A 20,063-nucleotide genomic window follows, 5' to 3' on the forward strand; every position below is an offset into this window, starting at 1 on the left:
GTAAATTTGGTGGGTTTTTTTTCAAGTCTAAAAGACAAATTCAGCTTTTATTGTTTTTATTATCTTTGATAAGTAACATACAAAAGCTTCTGCTCCTTACATTAAAAATTACATAAAGAGGCGAATTAAGAATGAATATGATTGCAGTCTGTAATAAACAATTAGGCTGCTTTCACATAACAGAATTGTCTACCCCTTGACTTTTCTTTTTTAGGGGAGAGAGGAGACATGTCTACCTCCAAAGAAACAGTAGTTTCCAGCTCTATTTTATCTTGCAAAACTCCTATCAGTTGAGATGCTTCTGGTTTAGGTAATCTGGAATAGTAATTTGCCTTTGTAAAAAGTATAGAAAGCTTTTGTTTTGTCATGAAAATCACAAATGAGCACACCTAGATATTCAAATGGAAAAAGATGCATTTAAGTTTCACACATTTAGAAAATTATTTTACTGTGAAGTTTTCCTGATAGAAGAGTAGACTTTATCAGAAAGGACTTACTGAGTTTTAATCTCTTTTGCCACCTGCAGAAAAGTACAACGAATGTGTATACTAGATTTTGAAAATATTATAGCCTGCTTTCATTTTCAAAATTCTGCTATAAATTCTCCATGCCCTTGTCTTGAGAAATACCAGGTGCCCATAAAAACCAGAGAGTATCTATGTCTTCGATATTAACAGACACTGTGTTAAGTGCACAAACAGGCACAGACATTTGAAGAGAGAAATAAAACACACAAAGTAAATCCATGTTGTTGCTGATTACTTAACAATTAACAATCTTTACAATCATCTAACCTTGTCATGGGTGTTAATGAACTTTGTAACTTGATCAAGGTATGGCCTTTTATGTTGGCCTTTTAGTAACATACATTTACCCTTTGGAACTTTAATTTTAGGAGGATGGGAGCTCTCTTAGGGTGATAAGAGAGGTTTGAGAGAGAGAGAGAGAGAGAATCCTTCCAAACACCCCAATTCAAGGGAGGAGGATACCATATTGTGAGGAATTTAGAGCCATGAGAAGTACATTTTACTTGCCCTTTTGGCTTCAGTGAGACAAGAAGGTACTTGTTTGCAACTGTGAAGAATTAACATTGTTGACAAAGAAACCAATTGCTCAGATTAAATGAGATGATGTAGATGGTGTTTGTTTTATGGTAGGAAAATAAATGATCAGTCTTATTCTATTATAAGGAGGCAGATTACATGAATCTAAGGTTCTTTCTAGCTCTGTGTCTTATAGTTTTATGACTTAGTACACTGTGTGTGCTTCAAATATACAAGGCTTAAAAAGAACGTAATGAAAATCAGGAGGGGTGCCTGGGTGGCTCTGTGGGTTAAGCCTCTGCCTTCAGCTCAGGTCATGATCTCAGGGTCGTGGGATCGAGCCCCACATCAGGCTTTCTTCTCAGAGTAGAACCTGCTTCCCTCTCTCTCTCTCTCTGCCTGCCTCTCTGCCTACTTGTGATCTCTGTCTATCAAATAAATAAATAAAATCTTAAAAAAAAAGAAAGAAAATCAGGAAAAGGCAGAGTAGGTGCTGTTATTTCTAGTCACTACTATTCTAGTTCCATCTTTGTGACTACCCAGCTTTATGACCCTTAAACTTTCTATCCCTATTTCTTCATCTATCAAATAACACATGAAACTAATATCTGTTCTGCTCTTGTCACTGGTTATCATAAGGCTCAAAATAAAAATAAAGAGTACTTGAAAGCCCTATCTTATATAAACCTCCTGGATTTGTGTTCAAGCAAGTCCTCCCCCCACTGCACACACCACTTTCCCTTAGGATGGCCTCTGTTACCAGAATTTCTTTTCCCAATGGCATGGGCTAAAATACTGTTGGGGAACTTCATTCATTCATTTATGCTCTCATTCATTCAACAACTGCTTATTGAGAAACAACTTTTTCCGCAAGCCACTATGACAGGTGATTGGGGATATAGAGGAGAAAAAATTAGATTCCTGTCCTCAGAAATTTTTGTCAAAATGAGACAAAATGTGAAGCTTGACAAAATGATAGCACGTGAAAGTTACCAGAAGAAAGGTGGGTTCTAACTGTAATGGGCGCCATGGGAAAGAAGTGCCCAGTATGATGAATAAAGGAATCTGGGAAATATTCACAGTGGAGGAAAATACTAAGCCGGCCCCTAAAGAAGGGATAGAAGCATGCCTGTGGTGAGAGGTGGAAGGGGAATGCAAGGGAGTAGAATGACCCTGTGCTAGGACTTGGAGGTATGAAAAGGCACAGTCCATTCAGTGCATAGCCCATACTATGGCTAATAGAGCAGGGGGCATGAGGGGGATATGTTATTGGACAACACTAGAAAGTTAGCCAGAATCTTTGTCCAGGAGTACCTTCCCTGGATGGGAATTTGAACTTTATCCACTAGGTGATATACTGCAATGGTTGAATGTTAGGTAGTTATATGACTGCATTTGCATTTTGGAAAACTAACTTTAAGGATGTAACTACCAGAAATAATAAGGGTGAATGATAATATTGCTGCATAAAGATATTTAAGGAATATAGGAATGTGTTTTTGTTAAGGTAAAAAAGAGAGTAACATCATCCTAAGGTAGTTGTTTAGATGGTGTTTAGGGTTGTTTCAGAATGAGAATGAGGGCACTTAGGGGCAAAAACCTGATGGGATCTAGATGGTTGTAAAGGGTTTGCAGAGAAGAAAAAAAAGAAAAAGGAGAGGGAGAGAATGTTATCTCATGGGGTCAAGCTGGCTGAGATTGAATGGATTTATTATAAGTTCTTAAAATGAGCTTAAATATACCTGGAAGGACCTTGTAGGACAGAGGAAGGTCTTCTCCCCAACAGGAGGAAACAAAGAATCTGTATCTTTATATTGTGCTTTATGTTGTCATTACAATGTCCTTGATTATGTCAGGGAGTAAGTATTCCTGTCCCCTCAAAGATCCTTCTAACTGGACTAAGAATCAAATTGACAGGAAACAGATCCACAGGAGAAAATCAAATTTTATAGTTTATGTACAGGGAATCCGCACAGACATGGGAATTCCAAAGACAGTCAGGCAAAATGAAGTAGAAGTGTCATCCTGAACTAAGGAGAATGGGGTAAGGGTCGGGGATTTCAGAGGAAAGAAATATATTTCATATGGTGGTAAGATGAGCAGATGTTTGGTAATTAGATGTTTGCCCTACCATACAGATGGGTCACTCAGATAAAATTTATCTCTGGTAAAACCCTTAATCTGGGAAAGATCCCCAATTTAGATTTTTCTGTGTGGTTAAGGTAGAGACAAAAGTTTCTCTTGAGCCCTCAGGTCTCAAGTGCCTTCAGCTCAAAATAATCCACATGCCTAAGTGGGACATTCTGAGAGGGCTGTTCTGAACCCCTTCAGTTATTTGAGAGAACCAAATCTTCTCAGTATAAAACAAGCTAGGTTTTGTTTTGTTTTTGATTTTTACAGTCATGTTACCTCTTAAATTTAAAGTCTTTTATCGTCAGTTTGGTTGAATACTAAGTGGTGAATACACAGTGGTCTCTGATCCTATTTAATTCAAACTTTCTGTCATTTTGGGCAACTTTTGCTATTTTATATTCCCCAAATCAAATCCTAAATAAAATCCTGATCTTTAAATGTCCTTTAGATTTCCCATAGAGTCCCTGGACTATCTCAAAGGACTTGTTCTTTCACTTTGTAAAAAGAGATATTTTTTTAAATAGGTTTATTTTAGGGGCACATGGGTGGCTCAGTTAGTTAAGGGTCTGCTTTGGCCCAGGTCTTGATCTCAGAGTCCTGGGCTTGAGCCCCTGTCAGACTCTCCACAGAGTGGGGAGCCGCCTTCTCCCTCTCCCTCTACCATTCCCCCTACTCGTGCTCTCTCTCAAATAGATGAAATCTTTGAGGAAAAAAAAATACAGGCTTATTTTATATGTTTAATTGCATAAAAGCATTACCAAATAGAGGTACTTAACCTTCCTTGGACTGTATTGGTATGGGTATATGACGTTAATATATTTTAAAACTATATAAAATTCATAGAAATTGGTCAGCTGTCCATGATATCTTGATATTATATTTTCAATAATAATTCCAGTTATTACCTTAAAATGTTGTATGTTAGGGAAACAACAACATTCCTTTGTCAATTGCATTATCTTTATAATAATGAATTCTCATCAAATTGTTAACGGAAGCAATTTTAAATCTTTTGCTGTTCACAAATCGTTATTGTTTTACTCTGGTGCTTTCTTGAAAGCTCTTGCAATCAGCAACACACCAGAATACTTTGTCCACAAGAGACTGTCTCAGAGATCCATGGAAAAGATTATGATAGGTACTCTGTGGTATAAGGTTTTGATGGCATTGCTTAAATAACTTTAAGATCATACCATGGGACTGAGGAAGAATTTCCAGAACACTAGTGGTGAAGCTCATGGATTCATAAAACTGTTAAGCCAAAAAAGCAGAACAAGAATTAATTACATGGGACTGAATGAACTGATAAAAATGATTATAATTTTTATGGTCTTTTGCTTGGAACATTGTTATTTTTCCACTGTTCTATTTTTTGGATTAAAGGAATCCCTTTCTCTTTTCTCTTAAGTTATCTATAACTCCCAACAATTTAGCAGATTAATAGATTTTCTTTAGTTAAAAAAAAAAGTTTATATATTTCTCCACACCTTATTCTTCCAGAATTCAGAAACTCTTACTGAACATATTTTATTTCATGGCCATATAGTTATTTGCATAAGTTCAATAAGAATTTATTCTCCCTTTAATAGAGCATAGTTGGAAAAATTGGTTGTATTACCATAGTTTGACCAAAATGTCATATTTGAGAATGATGTGCATAGAATTAAATATGAGCAGACAGTTTTAAGGAACAAAGTTTGGCTTTAAGGAACCAATGTTTACAAAGCTCTCTTGGAAAAATCAATGTTACTTTATTTACAAATTTCCCAGAATTATAAATGAGTAAGGGGGGGTCAGTTCCTGGCAGGCCCAGGAAACTTAAGCTATTTTGGGTACCCAGAGAAAGGAAGAATTCACCCAAATCTGTAGGTACTGCAGGTGAAATCTGATGGCAAGTTCTTAGTTTGACATATTAGTCTTGAGACTTTTAAAAAGTCCAATCTGAAATTCCTTATAAAATTTCCAGCAAAGCAAACTTTAAAAGGCCCATGTGGTCAATTATCATTCCTGCTGCACACATGTAAATGTTCAGACCAATTTTTTTTTTTTTTTTTTAAGATTTTATTTGGGTACCTGGGTGGCTGTCTTTGGGCATCTGCCTTTGGCTCAGGTCGTGATCGCAGGATCCTGGGATCCAGTCCAGCATCCAGATCCCTGCTCAGTGGGGAGTCTACTTCTCCCTCTTCCACTCCTCCTGCTTGTGTTCCCTCTCTCACCGTCTCTCTCTCTCTGTGTCAAATAAATTTTTAAAAAATATCTTTTTTAAAAAGATTTTTTTAAATTTATTTGATAAAGAGAGACGGCGAGAGAGGGAACATAGCAGAGGGAGTGGGAGAGGGAGAAGCAGGCTTCCCAATGGAACAGGGAGCCCTCCATGGGGCTGGATCCCAGGACGCTGGGATCATGATCTGAGCAGAAGGCAGCCACTTAATGAGTGAGCCACCCAGGCACCCCCCAGGCCAAATTTAATGAGACTAAATTATTTTGTAAACAAGAATTATTTTACTTTATCTTTGACCCAAATGGTGGTGATTGTAGAGAGAAATTTGTGTTCCAATGAAAAACTATAACCCATTCTTAAGAGTTGTCAGATTCTAGTCTTGTTCATTGTCTTTGAGCTATTTTTCACCTCTTTGGAAACTGGATTCTGTCATCTTGCACATTTTGTCAGTAATTAATGCTTCTGATTTTTTTTTCTCACTCTCGTGACTTGGTATCTCTGAGAACCACCGTGGCCTTTTTCCTGAATCCTGTTAAACTGAAGTTGGATGACTTGACATAATTTCAAAGGTTTTATCATCACAACAGTGTGCTCACAGAAAGCTCACCCAATGCTTGCATCTTCTAATCTCTGCTCCAGGAAATGACCATTATTGTGACACTACCACAGGTACTCTCACTAAAGATGCTTCAGTCCCAATGTCTAGAAATTTTGACTAGCTGCCCTCTGGACATGAAAACCAAGTTTATTGTCTGCCAAGCATTAATGTTGTTTTCCTCTCCCTTTGCAGACCTCCTACCTCACAACCTGTAACCTGCATCTCTCTCCACAGCAATCAACTCAACTTCTTTTTCTGTCAAACTTACAGTAAAATTTTAGATAGGGGAAATATGGAGACACACTTGGACCCCCAGAGTTGACATAAAGATTACTTATAAGTGAAAGCATTTATACTAAAAAGATGCAGAAAGGAGTCTTATCTGATCTTCTCTTATCTGACTAAAGCAGAGCCTCCAGAAAATAAAGCTGCCTATAACCCCCACTCTGACAGAGCTTCCTGTGAATTCAGTTGGCAAGGAGACAGACCGCCCATTACCATTAGGATCAAAAAGCCCAACAGAACCTTCCATACCTTTTCACTGAAACCTTAAATATCTCCCTCATATCCACCCCCACTTTGTCAAGTTTGGAATATAAACCTTTTATTTCTGACTGTTGAGTGAAATCCTCATTGCTAAGCACTCCTCATGCACGCAGGACACACATCAGACACACTGTTTTGTCTCCTGTTAATCTATTGTCAGATTAATTTGCAGGCCCCCAGTCACTGAACTCAAGTTGGAAGAAGAAAAGTTTCCTTCCAACAGTGACACAATAGATGGTGGAATCTGAGTAAAAGTATGACACAGGGTAAGCAGAACATTTTAAATGTACAGCATGTCAAAGGAAAATACACATGATCCATAGAAAGGGCAGAAGAGAAACATGGAATGAATGTCAGCTGGTATCCAGAAATGGTTCTTCATGGGAGTTTTCATGATCCATTCTTCACCACTTAGGATTGCTCTTCAGTTTCAGTAGCTCCCGTGTTCAGAGGGGAGCCAGTTCTCACAGGTGGACTTAACCTTAAGTAAACTCACTAGACTGATTTATAAAACCCGAGGGTCATGATTAATTTATTATAATTAATTATAATTTATTATAAGAACCAGATACCTTAGGTATCAGCAACCCAAGCAGCAAGCAGGGCTGGCCCCGGGACACGCGGCCCCTGGGCCCCCGCTTCAAGGCTGGGCACTTCAGAAAAAGCTCATGGCGAAGGGGGGCAAAAAAAAGAAGCAAGTTCTGAAGTTTACCCTTGATTGCACCCACCCTGTAGAAGATGGAATCATGGATGCGGCCAATTTTGAGCAGTTTCTTCAGAAGAGAATCAAAGTGAATGGAAAAGCTGGAAATCTCGGTGGAGGGGTGGTAACCATTGAAAGGAGCAAAAGCAAGATCCCTGTAACTTCCGAGGTGCCTTTTTCCAAAAGGTATTTGAAATATCTGACCAAAAAGTACTTGAAGAAGAATAACCTCCGCGACTGGCTGCGTGTGGTGGCCAACAGCAAGGAGAGCTACGAGCTACGCTACTTCCAGATCAACCAGGACGAGGAGGAGGAGGAGGAGGAGGACGAGGATTTGAAGTCCTGTGTCTGGGATATTTTGTATAATCTTTAAATAAAATCTAGGAATCACCAAAAAAAAAAAAAAAAAAAAGTCCTAAGAGTCCTAAGTCCTAAGTCTTGAGTCCTAAGACTCAAGAGAATCGAAAACATATCCACACACACAAAAAATTGTACATAATGTTCCCAATAGATTTAATCCTAAAAGCAAAAAAAGAAAAAAAAAACTTCAAAAAACCCACGTTTGGTGGTAAAGCCATACAACAGAATGCTATTTAACACTAAAAAGAATGAACTATTGATACAAACAACATGGATGATCTCAAAAACATGCTAAGCTAAAGAAGTCAGACAAAATTCATACTCTATGTTTGCTTTTATATGAAGTATGGGATCAGAAAAAACTAATCTATGGTGATCGAAACCTGAAAATGCTTGCTTAGCAGGAAGTATAAGCAATTGCCTGGAAAGGTGCTCCTGAGAACTCTCTGGAATGATGAAAATTTCTGTATTTTGATTGGGGAGGTGATCAAGATATCTATAGCTCATGTACTATAAACTTAAAATCTGGGGCTTCTGTAAAATGCAAATTTTACCTCAGTAAGACGATTATTACCAACAAAGAAATAAACATGAGGGGAGGAGACACCACAGTGGAGTGAATGTAGGAAAGCCGGTCAGGTAGGAAAGATGATTTGCAACTGAATTCCAAGTTTCAAAGGACAAAAGGAAGAAACTGACTGGAGAAAAAGTAGGCTGAGTAGGAAAACAAGACAAAGGAAAAGGAAGCACAGATCAAATACTGAAGGTCTCGGTGACTAGAAGAGTTTGCGTATGGTTTATTGTCTTAAAATTAGAAGCATGAGAGACAGAATTAAGTGGCCTTGAGGGTGCCGGAAATGGCTGAGGACTCCTGGCAGGGTCCTTTTGGGATCCCTGCTGGTTTGCCTTTAGTGTCCTTGATGAGGGAGCAGAAGACAAGCTGAGGACAAAGCAGAAGCTGACACCACACCACACCTCCCCACCCCCCAACATGAGGTATCTCTGACATTCCTCAGGTACTCCTGGCTAACCTAAAGGAAGGGATCACAATCCAGAAAGACCTGAGTCTCCCTCAGTTTACTAATGTCCTAGTGATTTACAAGGAAGAAGCTTTCTTATCAATAATCTAACTTCCAGAGACCCATAACCCAGTTTCCTGAAGCCCTAACATCACCCTGCCCCCATAAGATTGAGAGGGTCGGAGGCAGAAGGAAATGTAAATAAAATTGAATTTCTTTTAAACCCATTGATAAGGATGCGTGACAGGAGGAATGAAACATTCTTCCAGAAAGCTCCCAACTACCTTACTGTTAATGCCTTCTTAGAAGGAAGAACAACCTTAATCTGACAAATAGCAAAGCCTCCAGTATCCTGTGTATCTTCTTTAATACATGAAAGATCTTTCAAAACCTCCCTTTTTCCTTACCTCCCCCAAACCCACAGTATATAATCAGCCACTCCTCACAACTCTGGGTCAGCTCCTCTTCCTGCCCACGAGTCCTGTCCCCGTAATTTAATAAACCACCATTTTGCACTGAAGATGTCTCAAGAACTCTTTCTTGGTTGAGGTCTCCGGACTCCACCCTACCAAACCTCACCCATATTCCCAAACCACATCATCCTGATGTCCACATGCAAAATACCAGTGGCTGTTTGGAGTCATAGGACATTCTGCCCGGACTGTGATGTCCCAGGAACCACTGGGGTCTGGCTCCCAGGTGGAGGTTCTGTGAGGGCTCAGGCTTCCAGGGGAAGTACCTGATATGAACACAGCAGACTCAGCCCTGGTGATAATATAACATGTCATTCTGGAGTCAAAGTCACAGCAAATTTAGCCTGAAGATTCTGGAGATTTAAAAGCATTTGAATAAACATAATTCACATTCTTATCCAAAGTCTGATCAGAACACTCCACATGCTTTATGTCTGCAACACTCAGTCAGGAATCCCTTGGGCTCTTCTCTATTTCGAGATCCCAATTAAACCAAAACATGAACAGTTTCTTTCGCATAGTATTTGGGCATATTCACTCAACTCAGGTAAAGCAGAGATTTAGTGAAAATGGAAATTAACAAAGGAATGAAACTGCCCTCACATGGGGGAAAAAAAAAAGGTGGAGAATTTGTTGTTGCAGTACTGGGTAAATGTTTGTGTGGTTCTGATTTCTCTAAATGGATGGTATGATTTTGCTTTCATTTTTAGGCTGAAAGAGCTCCCATTCTAGCTAACCCCTCTATGTACAACACATGAATCTGTATGATTTAATTCTGACATTTCCTGTCATCTCACTCTGAAATCTTAAGTCATTACTTTTTAAAAAGATCTACTCGACATAGCATTTCTTTTCAAATTCCCTGTAAATCTCATAAAGAACTATATTATTGCCCACTTCAATTTATAAAATGAATTTCATGTTAGCTAGGTTTTCCCTAATATATTTTCACATATATAACTACATACATATAATATATATTTTCATAGATTCACATATCATGTCAGAATTTATGATTTGAGTCATTGTGCACCTAAAATTTGTGATGCTTGAAAAACACTTTTGATAAACAAAATTCATACTGGTGTTGGCACATATAGAACATGAATTTCAGCTTAAAAAAATCTAATGGTTAAAATTTATAGCCTATACAATTCTTAACAGTTTTTATACCTGTACTTCCCTAACTTTCATTAACATTTAATTTCAATTTATTTCACATATGGGCATTTTTGATTTGACTTAAATTATATATTTTGTATGCTTGGTATTATTTGTAGTGTGATCTAGCTTTCACATTACTCATTTTCACCACTTTAAAATATATGTTATTTTTTCTGATGTCATTATAGGATTGTATATCACATGTTTATCTGAAATTTAACATTATATCTATAGATCTATAGTTCTAAAGGCACACTGCTGAGTTACTCCAATGTAATCAAATAATCCATGTAAGAATTTAGTTTTGAATGGACTTTCCATATAAAATATATTCATTTTAATTCTCCTTGAATACTTACACACTAAAAATATTTTGTGTTTGTAATGTATAAACTAAATGTAATGGGTAATTATAAATTACACAAATAACTGCCTCTTGAAAAATGCTGAGATATACTTCTGAGGTTTTTGTCACTTATTTGTCATTATCCACATTAAGTAATCATTTTCATTGGGGATATCAGGTAATTTTTTCCCCCTTTATCGGTAGAAGGGAATTTCCTACTCATGACCACATTATGTTTGTTTTAATTTACAAATTGGCAATTATAAACTTTGAAATCATTAAGAAACCCAATAAAATGAAGTTTTAAATACTGGTCAGATTTAATTTGCCATAGCTTGTTCTCTGAGAAGTGTCCATTACCATACAGGTGATGACTTTTCAATATGGCCATCCATCACCCTATGGCAATAGTTGGTTGAACAAAGGTAGGGATGTCTAGTTAAAGCGAAACCAATCCAGAGGCTCAGATTGGCTGATCTATCTTCTCTCAGAGGAATTCAGGATTAAGGGTTGAGACATGGGCAGAATGGGTCCATTATCACAGAGCATTTACCTGGAAAGTCATCTTAAACCAGCATTGCTGGGTTGACAAGGATGGGACAATGCATCTTCTGGCCTTGTGAATGAGTAGAGAAAAGCTGTTCTACACAGAAAGAGAGAGAAATTATAGAAACCAATGGTGTGACAGAGACTCCTATGCCATAGCACATGTAAGTTCCTGATATCTATCTATCCATCTACTATCTAACTCCTCTAACTTATTCAGTCAAGCAGTACTCTCTACCTTTCTATTCCATGAGATTCCCCAATTTGTTCTTTAATAAATCTGTAATTTTATTTTAGTTTAAGTGGATTCTTTTCCTTGTCATCATGAGATTCCACCTAAGTCACCTGGCTGAATATGGCTCTATTAAACGGAGTATAGCTGAATTACCAACACTGCTCACCAATATTTGGGGCCCTGGGAATAGAAGTACGTGTGAAATGGGAAGAAAGAGGAGGAAGAGAGTTTCAACTTTCTCATGAGTTTCAGGCCTGCTTTAGACAAAATTTCAAAATAGGCAAAACAAGAGGATGATAACTTGCTCTCCCTTTTCAGAGCTCCAATTTCTCAGTGTTCTTTTTAATGCCCTAAGTCCTCTACCACAACATTCCTATTTTGGAGAGGATAGAAGAATAAATCTATTTAGTTTCCCAAAGTATCCAATACCCCCAAATTATTTACTATTTCTACTCAACAAAATTGTCACAGCATTAAATGGAAGGCATATGATCCTTAGATTGTGAAATTGCAGCTATGGTGCATATCTGTAACTTACTCTATAGTTCTTGGTCAAGTTCCTTAAATTTTTGAACCTCAGTTATCATATCTCTAAATCAGGGACCTAACCAATTCACGTGTATAGTTGTGATTTCAGTTAGCAGGAACCAAAAACTCCAACTCAATCACTTTAAACAATAAGCTTAGATAAAGTCATTCATATAACCCAAATCCTAAGGATGTGAAGCTACTGATATATTTAAATTGGCAGCTAAGGGACACCTGGGTGGCTCAGTCAGTTATGTGTCTGCCTTCAGCTCAGGCCATGATCCCCTGGTCCTGGGACTGAACCCCACATCAGGCTACTTGCTCAGTGGGGAGCCTGCTTCTTCCTCTCCCTCTGCCTGTCGTTCCCCCTGTTTGTGCTCTTTCTTTCTTTCTTACTCTCCCTTACTATGTCAAATAAATAAATAAAATCTTTGAGTAAATAAAATATAAATTGGCAGCTAAATAACATGACTAAGGACTCTAGAACTTTCCAAAGTTCTGTCAGCCATTTTCAGCAGGGTGACTTAGCAACCTCCTGCTTGTGAGATGTCTTCTTCAGTTCCGGTTTCCTCTTCTAAAGTGTTGTCTCACATGCAAATCAATATATATTGATTGTTATATGAGTTAATATGTGATGAAAGAAAGCAGGCTTATTTTTTTCTGTGCATCCTTTATTTTTTCTTCCCTTTAGATCAAAGTAATCTTTCTGGAAGCCTTTCAATAGACATCTCCCATATCTCATTGGCCAGGTATGAATTACACACTCACCCCAAACTAATCACTGGTAAGGCAGGTGATAAACATGATTGGTGTAGACTTTTCTTGCCAAATATCTGAGTTACAATGAAGTGTGAGGCATACCCCAAATCAGGATTTTACATTCAAGCAACTGCTAATAGTCAACCAACAGTGTCTTTTATCACATGACATTTATGAGCATCAAACTAGCTAATGCACGTGACAATTCCTTTTAAAAATTTTAAAGTTCTGAACAATATATATATACATATATATATACACATATACATATATATGAACATATATACATACATGTATATGAACATATATATGTTCATTGTTTCATAACTATTCTAAGACTACTATTTTGACAGTATAGTTGCTTTAAGTTATTAAGAGGAAAACAGTTGCAATAAACATTTTTAAGCTAATTCTCATTGGCTTATAAATAATTATTGGCATTCTTATTCTCTTGAACATTGCTTGTATTTTAAAAAGATTATACTTAGTCAGCCAATTAATTCACTAGTGAACAGATTTTCCTGGATAAAACAGTGACCTGAAAAATGTCAGCAATGTGGAAGAAATTATCAGCAGCTTGGCGAAGAAACAATTTCTGGTTAAATCCACCTTGAGAGTCAGCTCTCCTAAAGTGCTCCTCTTTACCCCAGTTTCTTCCCTTTCTCCAGTTAGGACCTTGGAACTTCCATATAATGCCAACGTTGTCTTGTAACTTCCATTCATATGGTAAAGAAATCTTTGGAGATCTTAGGAATTCTTGACTATCAATTATTTCAAATTTGGATTTGGTGACTTAGATAGGATAGGATTTGGTGACTTGCCTTATCAAATGTAGCATAGTTTGAAAATTGTGGAAATTTTATCTTGCAGAGCTTCAAGGTTGCGAAGAAAAATTTAGAGCTACCTAGTTATTTTTAGCATTGCCTAGAGGAGACTTTCTATCTGAAACCTTGATTATTCAGCCTAGTGAGAAAATGAATAATCCTTCAGTTTTAAGATTGGACCCCCAAAATATGCAGACAATACTATGATTGGTGTGCTCTAGGCCACAATGGTATTTTGTTGAGCTCTAACTGAGCAGAAATTCTTCTGTTGCATTTACCTATAAGGCCTGGTACATTGCCTTTGGCTCTAGCACAATGGCTTTCACATAATAAGTTTTCAATAAGTATTTGTGAACTTAAATAGAAAGAAATTGAATTGAAAATGGTCCTATTTTTATAGGTCTCCTACCATTGAATTGATAACAAAATCCATTTTTTTAATATCACCAGAACTCTGTCTTTTGTCATTTCATACCCAATTTTGTAATAAATCAATCACATACTAATAACAAACTTTGTCTCAACTTTGTTTTCTTCCTGAAAACTTCCTGATTAATTAAAGAAGGATTTGGTACTTTTGCTCAACCTCTCTAGTCTACAACAAAGTTCAGGTTTCTTCCTCCCAACTACAAAATACTTTTAATTCTATCATTGTATGGCCTCTCTATAACATAGGTTCTTTATTATGTGTTGTGTATTTATTAGTACATGTATGTAGTATCTTTATCTCCATGAAAGAGAGATTTTACTATCCAGTGAAACCATTTAAAGCAGCTATGAGGGGGGCCTCGGTGGCTCAGTTGGTTAAGCCTCTGCCATCGGCTCAGGTCATGATTTCAGAGGCCTGAGATCGAGTCCTGCATCAGGCTCTCTGCTAAGTTGGAAGCCTGTTTCCCTCTCCCCCTCTGCCTGCCTCTCTGCTTACTTGTGATCTCTGTCTCTCTCAAATAAATAAATAAACAAAATCTTTAAAAAAAAAAAATAAAGCATCTGTGAACATGTAGGAGAGATATGAGGTAGTTCCCAATTTGGGGATCATAACCCACTCCCTATGTTTTCATTCCATTTTTTCTAGATAGTTAATGAATAACTTAGAAATCCATGTATCTGCTAAGCAGTAACCCCTTCTGCAAAGGCAACAAGGTTGATAAGGTAGATGTCCTTACTGAATGGATCTGTATCCTTTCAAAAGGCCACCTTTTAACTACCTATGGTGTTCAAATTGTGTACAATCAATCATTGCAGAGACACTGACCTTTGTTCTCAATGACTTATATTGAGATCCTTTTGCTTCAAAATTAAAATTTTAACTGAAATAATTGCACATTATTTGTGAAAACTGGAAAGGCATGGGGGAAAGTGCTTACTCAAAATAACTAATTTTGTTTAAATTGATGAGTTTGAAAGACAATTTAAAAGTGAATTTATGTTTTTTAAAAACTCTATACATTTCAGTTATGTTCAAAGAAATACTTTAAATGCATTTTTATTGAGTTTAAATTAGAGATAACCAAAATCTGCCTAAATAACTTGCTGGCTCCACCTCTTAGATCTTCCTTCTGACATACTTGAGATTTAAACAGTGCCAGCTTTATGTAATACAAAAAAACAGAACAAAACATAAATCTGGGGTGGCATTGAACTTCATAAGCTTGTTTAGTTTGATGTATATTTTGGTTTTGACTTGTTCATTCTAGTCCTTTGGCCTGCTTGCCTGTCTAAAGAGTAGATAACCGATAAGTTAGATCATTTTTAAGAAAATTTTTTCTCCTTAAAGTTTGCTGCTGACAGTAGGAACAAAGTACAAATGAAAGATCCTTTTCAGGCAATGAAAATATTTTAAGATTGGATTATGATGATAGTTGCACAATTCTGTCAATTTACTAAAAATCACCGAATTGTACACTTAAAAGTGTTTGCGGCATATAAATTATACTTCATTGAGTCTTTAAACACACATACACACACACATAAATAAAATAATAAATGACCCCTACACAAAGCAAACAAACACTGCTTCCAGAGAGATAATATGATTTAAACGTCTGTTAACAAGCTAGATTTATAGCATACTTGGTTACATATTAGGTATATTAGCCTGCTTTAGTAAGAACAGATTAAAGCTATACAGAAAAACAAAACCTACTTTATTTATATTGAATATTAGATGGTCACTATTTCAGTTTTATTGACAAACTTCTTTTTCTCCTTGAGTCTTTTTTACAAGATTCCCCCAAGGCCAAAGAAAAGCAAAAATGTGATCTTCAAAATGAACTGTCATCAAAGTAAAACGTGGCTTTACCTTTTTTTTTTCTTAACTTAAATTTTGAATTCTCTATGTGTAGGAAAATCCTTTTATCCACAAGGAAAAGGTATAAAATCCATAATTTAAACAAAATAAATAAAAACAAAGAACTTTTTTCCTAAAAATTTAAATTAAATTCCGATGTCAATTTTTTATTTTCTTCTTTATTCTGGAGTTGTAAAACATAAATAAATAAGGAGAGAAGATGGCAGAGGAGTAGGGGGACCTTAAGCTTGTCTTGTCTGTCAAACACTGCTAGATAGTTATCGAATCATTCTGAGCTCCCAAGAAATCAGTCAGAAGTCTGAGAGGACAAAAACCACAAGTTTACAAGTAGAAAAGTGACCATCTTTTGGAAAGTTGGAGGTGTGGAGAGTTGAATTGAGGGAATGTAGCTGTGGGTACCCAGTGCGGGGGAAGCCCATCTTATGGACACTACCACAAAGTATTATAAGCAGCAGAGCACAAAATCTGAACTTTTAGAAGTCCACTACCATGGCAGATGTGCTGGCTTAAAGGTGCTCAGGTGATGAAGGAGGGAGGAGTCCCAGGAGGGATAGCCTAGTCTGAGGAACCCTTGTCACAAGAAGAATAGGTGGTGCCTCAGTATGGCATGGTTCCCAGGCATAGGAGTGGGGAAGCTGGCTTAGGGCAGTGAATCTTGGTACCAGATTTCTGCTGTTTTTCCACAAACTGTGAACTGCTGCCTGGTTGCACTACCACTGCTTGGTTGTGCCACTGCTTCCCTAGGACTGGCCAGCAAAGGGCAAAAGAGCAGCAAGAACCACCCCCCCACCCCCAAACACACACACCCCAAACAAGTTAGGTCCCAGCCACAGGAGTCTTTAAAATTTGTGGTTTTGAAACTCAGTCATGGGCCCAAAGTTTAAAAACAAACAAACAAAACTCAGACACAGGCAGGGTGACTGCTGGGCTCTGACAGAAACGGGATACATGAGGGATGATTGACTGCTCTTCTGTGAGGGCTCAAGGAAAAGTCGGGTGCCCAAACTTTCAAATCTGGGGCTAGAAAGCAAGGCATTGCCATATTCACCATGACCTTCAGCACTGAAAGCCTGAAGGGAGCAAAACAGTGACACCCAGTGGAGGCTGTGACCGCTTACACTAAGCCCCGCCCTCCTGCACTCTGGAGGCATCTTTCCACTAGGGCAAGTCCACCTGAGAATCATCACAATAGGCCCCTCCCCAGAAGACCAGCACAGACAACTTGTGTGCATCAAGTCTAATGATCATAGAGTGATGCAAAGCTTCACCTCTAGGGTAAATAGGATCTGGCTTTCCTTTTACTTTTGTTCTTTAATTTTTTGGTATTATTTTTTCTCATCGCCAGGGATTTAATCAATACAGATATAAGTAGGATGTCTGAAATAAAATTTAAAATAGTGATTATAAGAATACTAGCTGGGCTTGCAAAAAGCATAGAAGACACTAGAGAATCCTTTACTACAGAGATAAAAGAATGAAAATCTAGTCATGCCAAAATTAAAAATGCTATAACTGAGATGTAAACCCAAATGGATGCCATAAAAACAAGGATGGAAGAAGCAGAGGAGTGATACAGTGATACAGAGAATAAAATTGTGGAAAATAATGAAGCTGAAAAGAAGGGGGAAAGAAAAGCAATGGATCACAAAGGTAGACTTAGGGAACTCAGTGACTTATTAAAACATAACAACATTCATATCATAGGAGTTTCAGAAGATAAAAAGAAAGAAAAGGGGTAGAAGGTTTATTCAAACAAATTATAGTTGAAAACTTCCCTGATCTGGGGAGGGACACAGACATTAAAATCCAAGAAGCAAAGAAAATCCCCATTAAATTCAACAAAACCTGTCACATGCCAAGACATATCATAGTAAAATTCACAAAATACACAGACATGGAAATCCTGAAAGTAGCGAGGGCAGGGAGCGGGGGTGGGGAGTCCTTAATCTACAAGGGAAGACAGATCAGGTTCTTAGCAGATCTGTCCACAGAAACTTGGCAGGCAAGAAGACAGTGGCAGGATATATTCAATGTGCTAAATAGGAAAAAAATGCAGGCAAGAATTCTTTATCCCTCAAAGCTGTCATTCAGAATAGGAAAAATGATAAAGAGTTTCCCAGACAAACAAAAACTAAAGGAGTTTGTGACCACTAAGCCAGAATGGAAATAAATTTTAAGGGGCTCTCTGAGTGGAGAAAAAAGACCAAAAGCAACAAATACTAGAAAGGACAAGAGAATATCACCCAAAACACCAAATCTATAGGTAACATAATGGCACTTAATTCATATCATTCAATAATTACTCTGAATGTAAATGGACTAAATGCTCCACTCAAAATACATAGGGTATCAGAATGGATAAACAACCAAGATCTATCTATACGCTGCCTATAAGAGACATATTTTTAGACCTAAAGGCACCTGCAGATTAAAAGTGAGGGAACGGAGAACCATCTGTCATGCTAATGGATGTCAAAGGAGAGCCAGAGTAGCATACTTATATCAGACAAAATAGATTTTAAAACAAAGACTATAACAAGAGATTAAGAAGGGCATTATATTGGGGCACCTGAGTGACTCAGTCATTATGCATCTGCCTTCAGCTCAGGTCAAGATCCCAGCATCCTGGGATGGAGCCCTATATCAGGCTCCCTGCTCAGCAGGGAGCCTGCTTCTTCCTCTCTAGCTCTCCCATGCTTGTGTTCCCTCTTTCACTATCTCTCTCCATCATAAATAAATAATAAAATCTTTTAAAAAAAGAAGGACATTATATCATAATTAAGGGGTCTGTCCATCAAGAAGATCTAACAATTGTAAATATTTATGCCCCCAAATTGGAAGCACCCAAATATATAAATCAATTAATAATAAACATAAAATACTCACTGATAATAATACAATAATAGTAGGGGACTGTAACACCTCAATTACAACAATGAACAGATCATCTAAGCAGAGAATCAATAAGGAAATAATGGTTTTGAATGACAGACGGTACCAAATGGACTTAAGAGATACTCAGAACATTTCATCCTAAAACAGCAGAATATAGATTCTTTTTGAGTACACATGGAACATTCTCTAAAATAGATCCAGAATATTTGTGACATACTGGGTCACAAAGCAAGCCTCAACAAATACAAAAAGATTAAGATCATACCATATGTATTTTCAGACACAATGCTATGAAAGTTGAAGTCAATCACAAGAAAAAATCTGGAAAGGCCTCAAATACATGAAGGTTAAGAACATCCATGAAAAGAGGGGTGCCTGGGTGGTTCAGTGGGTTAGGTTTCTGTCTTCAGATCAGGTCATGATCTCAAGGTCCTGGGATCGAGCCCCACATCAGGCTCTCTGCTCAGTGGGGAGCCTGCTTCCTCCTCTCTCTGTCTGCCTCTCTGCCTACTTGTGACCTCTCTCTCTGTCAAATAAATAAATAAATAAACAAAATCTTAAAAAAAAAATCCATGAAAGAATGAATGGGTCAACCAGGAAATTAAAGAACAAATAAAAAATACATGGAAGCAAATGAAAACGTAAACATGATAGTCGAAAACCTTTGGATACAAACAACATGAGCTACAGAAGATCAGCTAAAGTAAAAAAAAAAAACAGGACAGAATGACCAATCTAAGAGAAATGTCAAATCAGGAAAGAATAGAAATATTTTCTTCTGCCACTGTTGGCCAAGAGAATTTTATATTTTCTAGTGAGGAGAATTTAGCCACTAATGCCAGAATTGCTTATCCTTTGGCTTCAGTTGTTTAGTTAATAAGCTATATATCACCTTCATTCTATAGTTCTAAACCTATCATTCTAAATCTATCTTGTTATTGTTTTGTAAAGTTCTGACAGCATGGTACAGTAGGAAAAAGGAGAGAATTTGTGGTTTGAAAAAATAAGAGTTCAGTTCTGAGTTCTGTGTCTCACTAACCACACCCTTGAGTGGTGTACTTAATTTTCTCATCTGTAAAATGAGGATAATAGTTTCTATGGTCTAGTATCTATGGTCACCACAGATTATCTTTCTAGGTCTAGGCATGGCAATCTTGTAAGGAGTGAAGGGATTTGTCTTAAAGCTGAATTTGGAGAGTAAGCACACTGCCTATACTTAAATTCATTAGAAGCGATGGAAATTATAGGGAAGTCAAAAATGGCTCCCATGCTCAAGTCACTCATTGGCACCACCAAACGATGTAGGGTTAGTGGGAAAATTTGGGGAGTTAACCAAAGTATCAAACTCACCTAGTTACT

General features: G+C 37.4%; 2 protein-coding genes across 4 annotated transcripts in view; one reads left to right on the forward strand and one right to left on the reverse strand.

Annotated features, from left to right (window-relative positions):
* The window catches only part of FANCL (FA complementation group L), a 307,120-nt gene that overhangs the window by 160,084 nt on the left and 126,973 nt on the right, over window positions 1–20,063 (reverse strand). The gene's annotated exons all lie outside the window — the stretch shown is intronic.
* Window positions 1,923–7,656, forward strand: LOC131808386 (large ribosomal subunit protein eL22-like). The gene is made up of 3 exons (XM_059134357.1): window positions 1,923–2,046; window positions 2,900–3,044; window positions 7,119–7,656. Exons 1-3 carry the CDS (start codon window positions 1,923–1,925, stop codon window positions 7,615–7,617), a joined length of 768 nt encoding a protein of 255 aa, XP_058990340.1. The 3' UTR covers window positions 7,618–7,656.

This window comes from Mustela lutreola, chromosome 9 (genome assembly GCF_030435805.1).
Source record: "Mustela lutreola isolate mMusLut2 chromosome 9, mMusLut2.pri, whole genome shotgun sequence".
NCBI classification, from domain to species: domain Eukaryota; kingdom Metazoa; phylum Chordata; class Mammalia; order Carnivora; family Mustelidae; genus Mustela; species Mustela lutreola.

Bases quoted from the DNA above. Each gene is read 5' to 3' on its own strand.
- LOC131808386 (XM_059134357.1), top strand. From the start codon at position 1,923: ATGACAGGTGATTGGGGATATAGAGGAGAAAAAATTAGATTCCTGTCC. The intron at 2,047-2,899 runs GTGGGTTCTAAC...TGATTATGTCAG, and splicing joins TGAAAGTTACCAGAAGAAAG to GGAGTAAGTATTCCTGTCCC. The intron at 3,045-7,118 runs GCAAAATGAAGT...CAGATACCTTAG, and splicing joins GGAATTCCAAAGACAGTCAG to GTATCAGCAACCCAAGCAGC.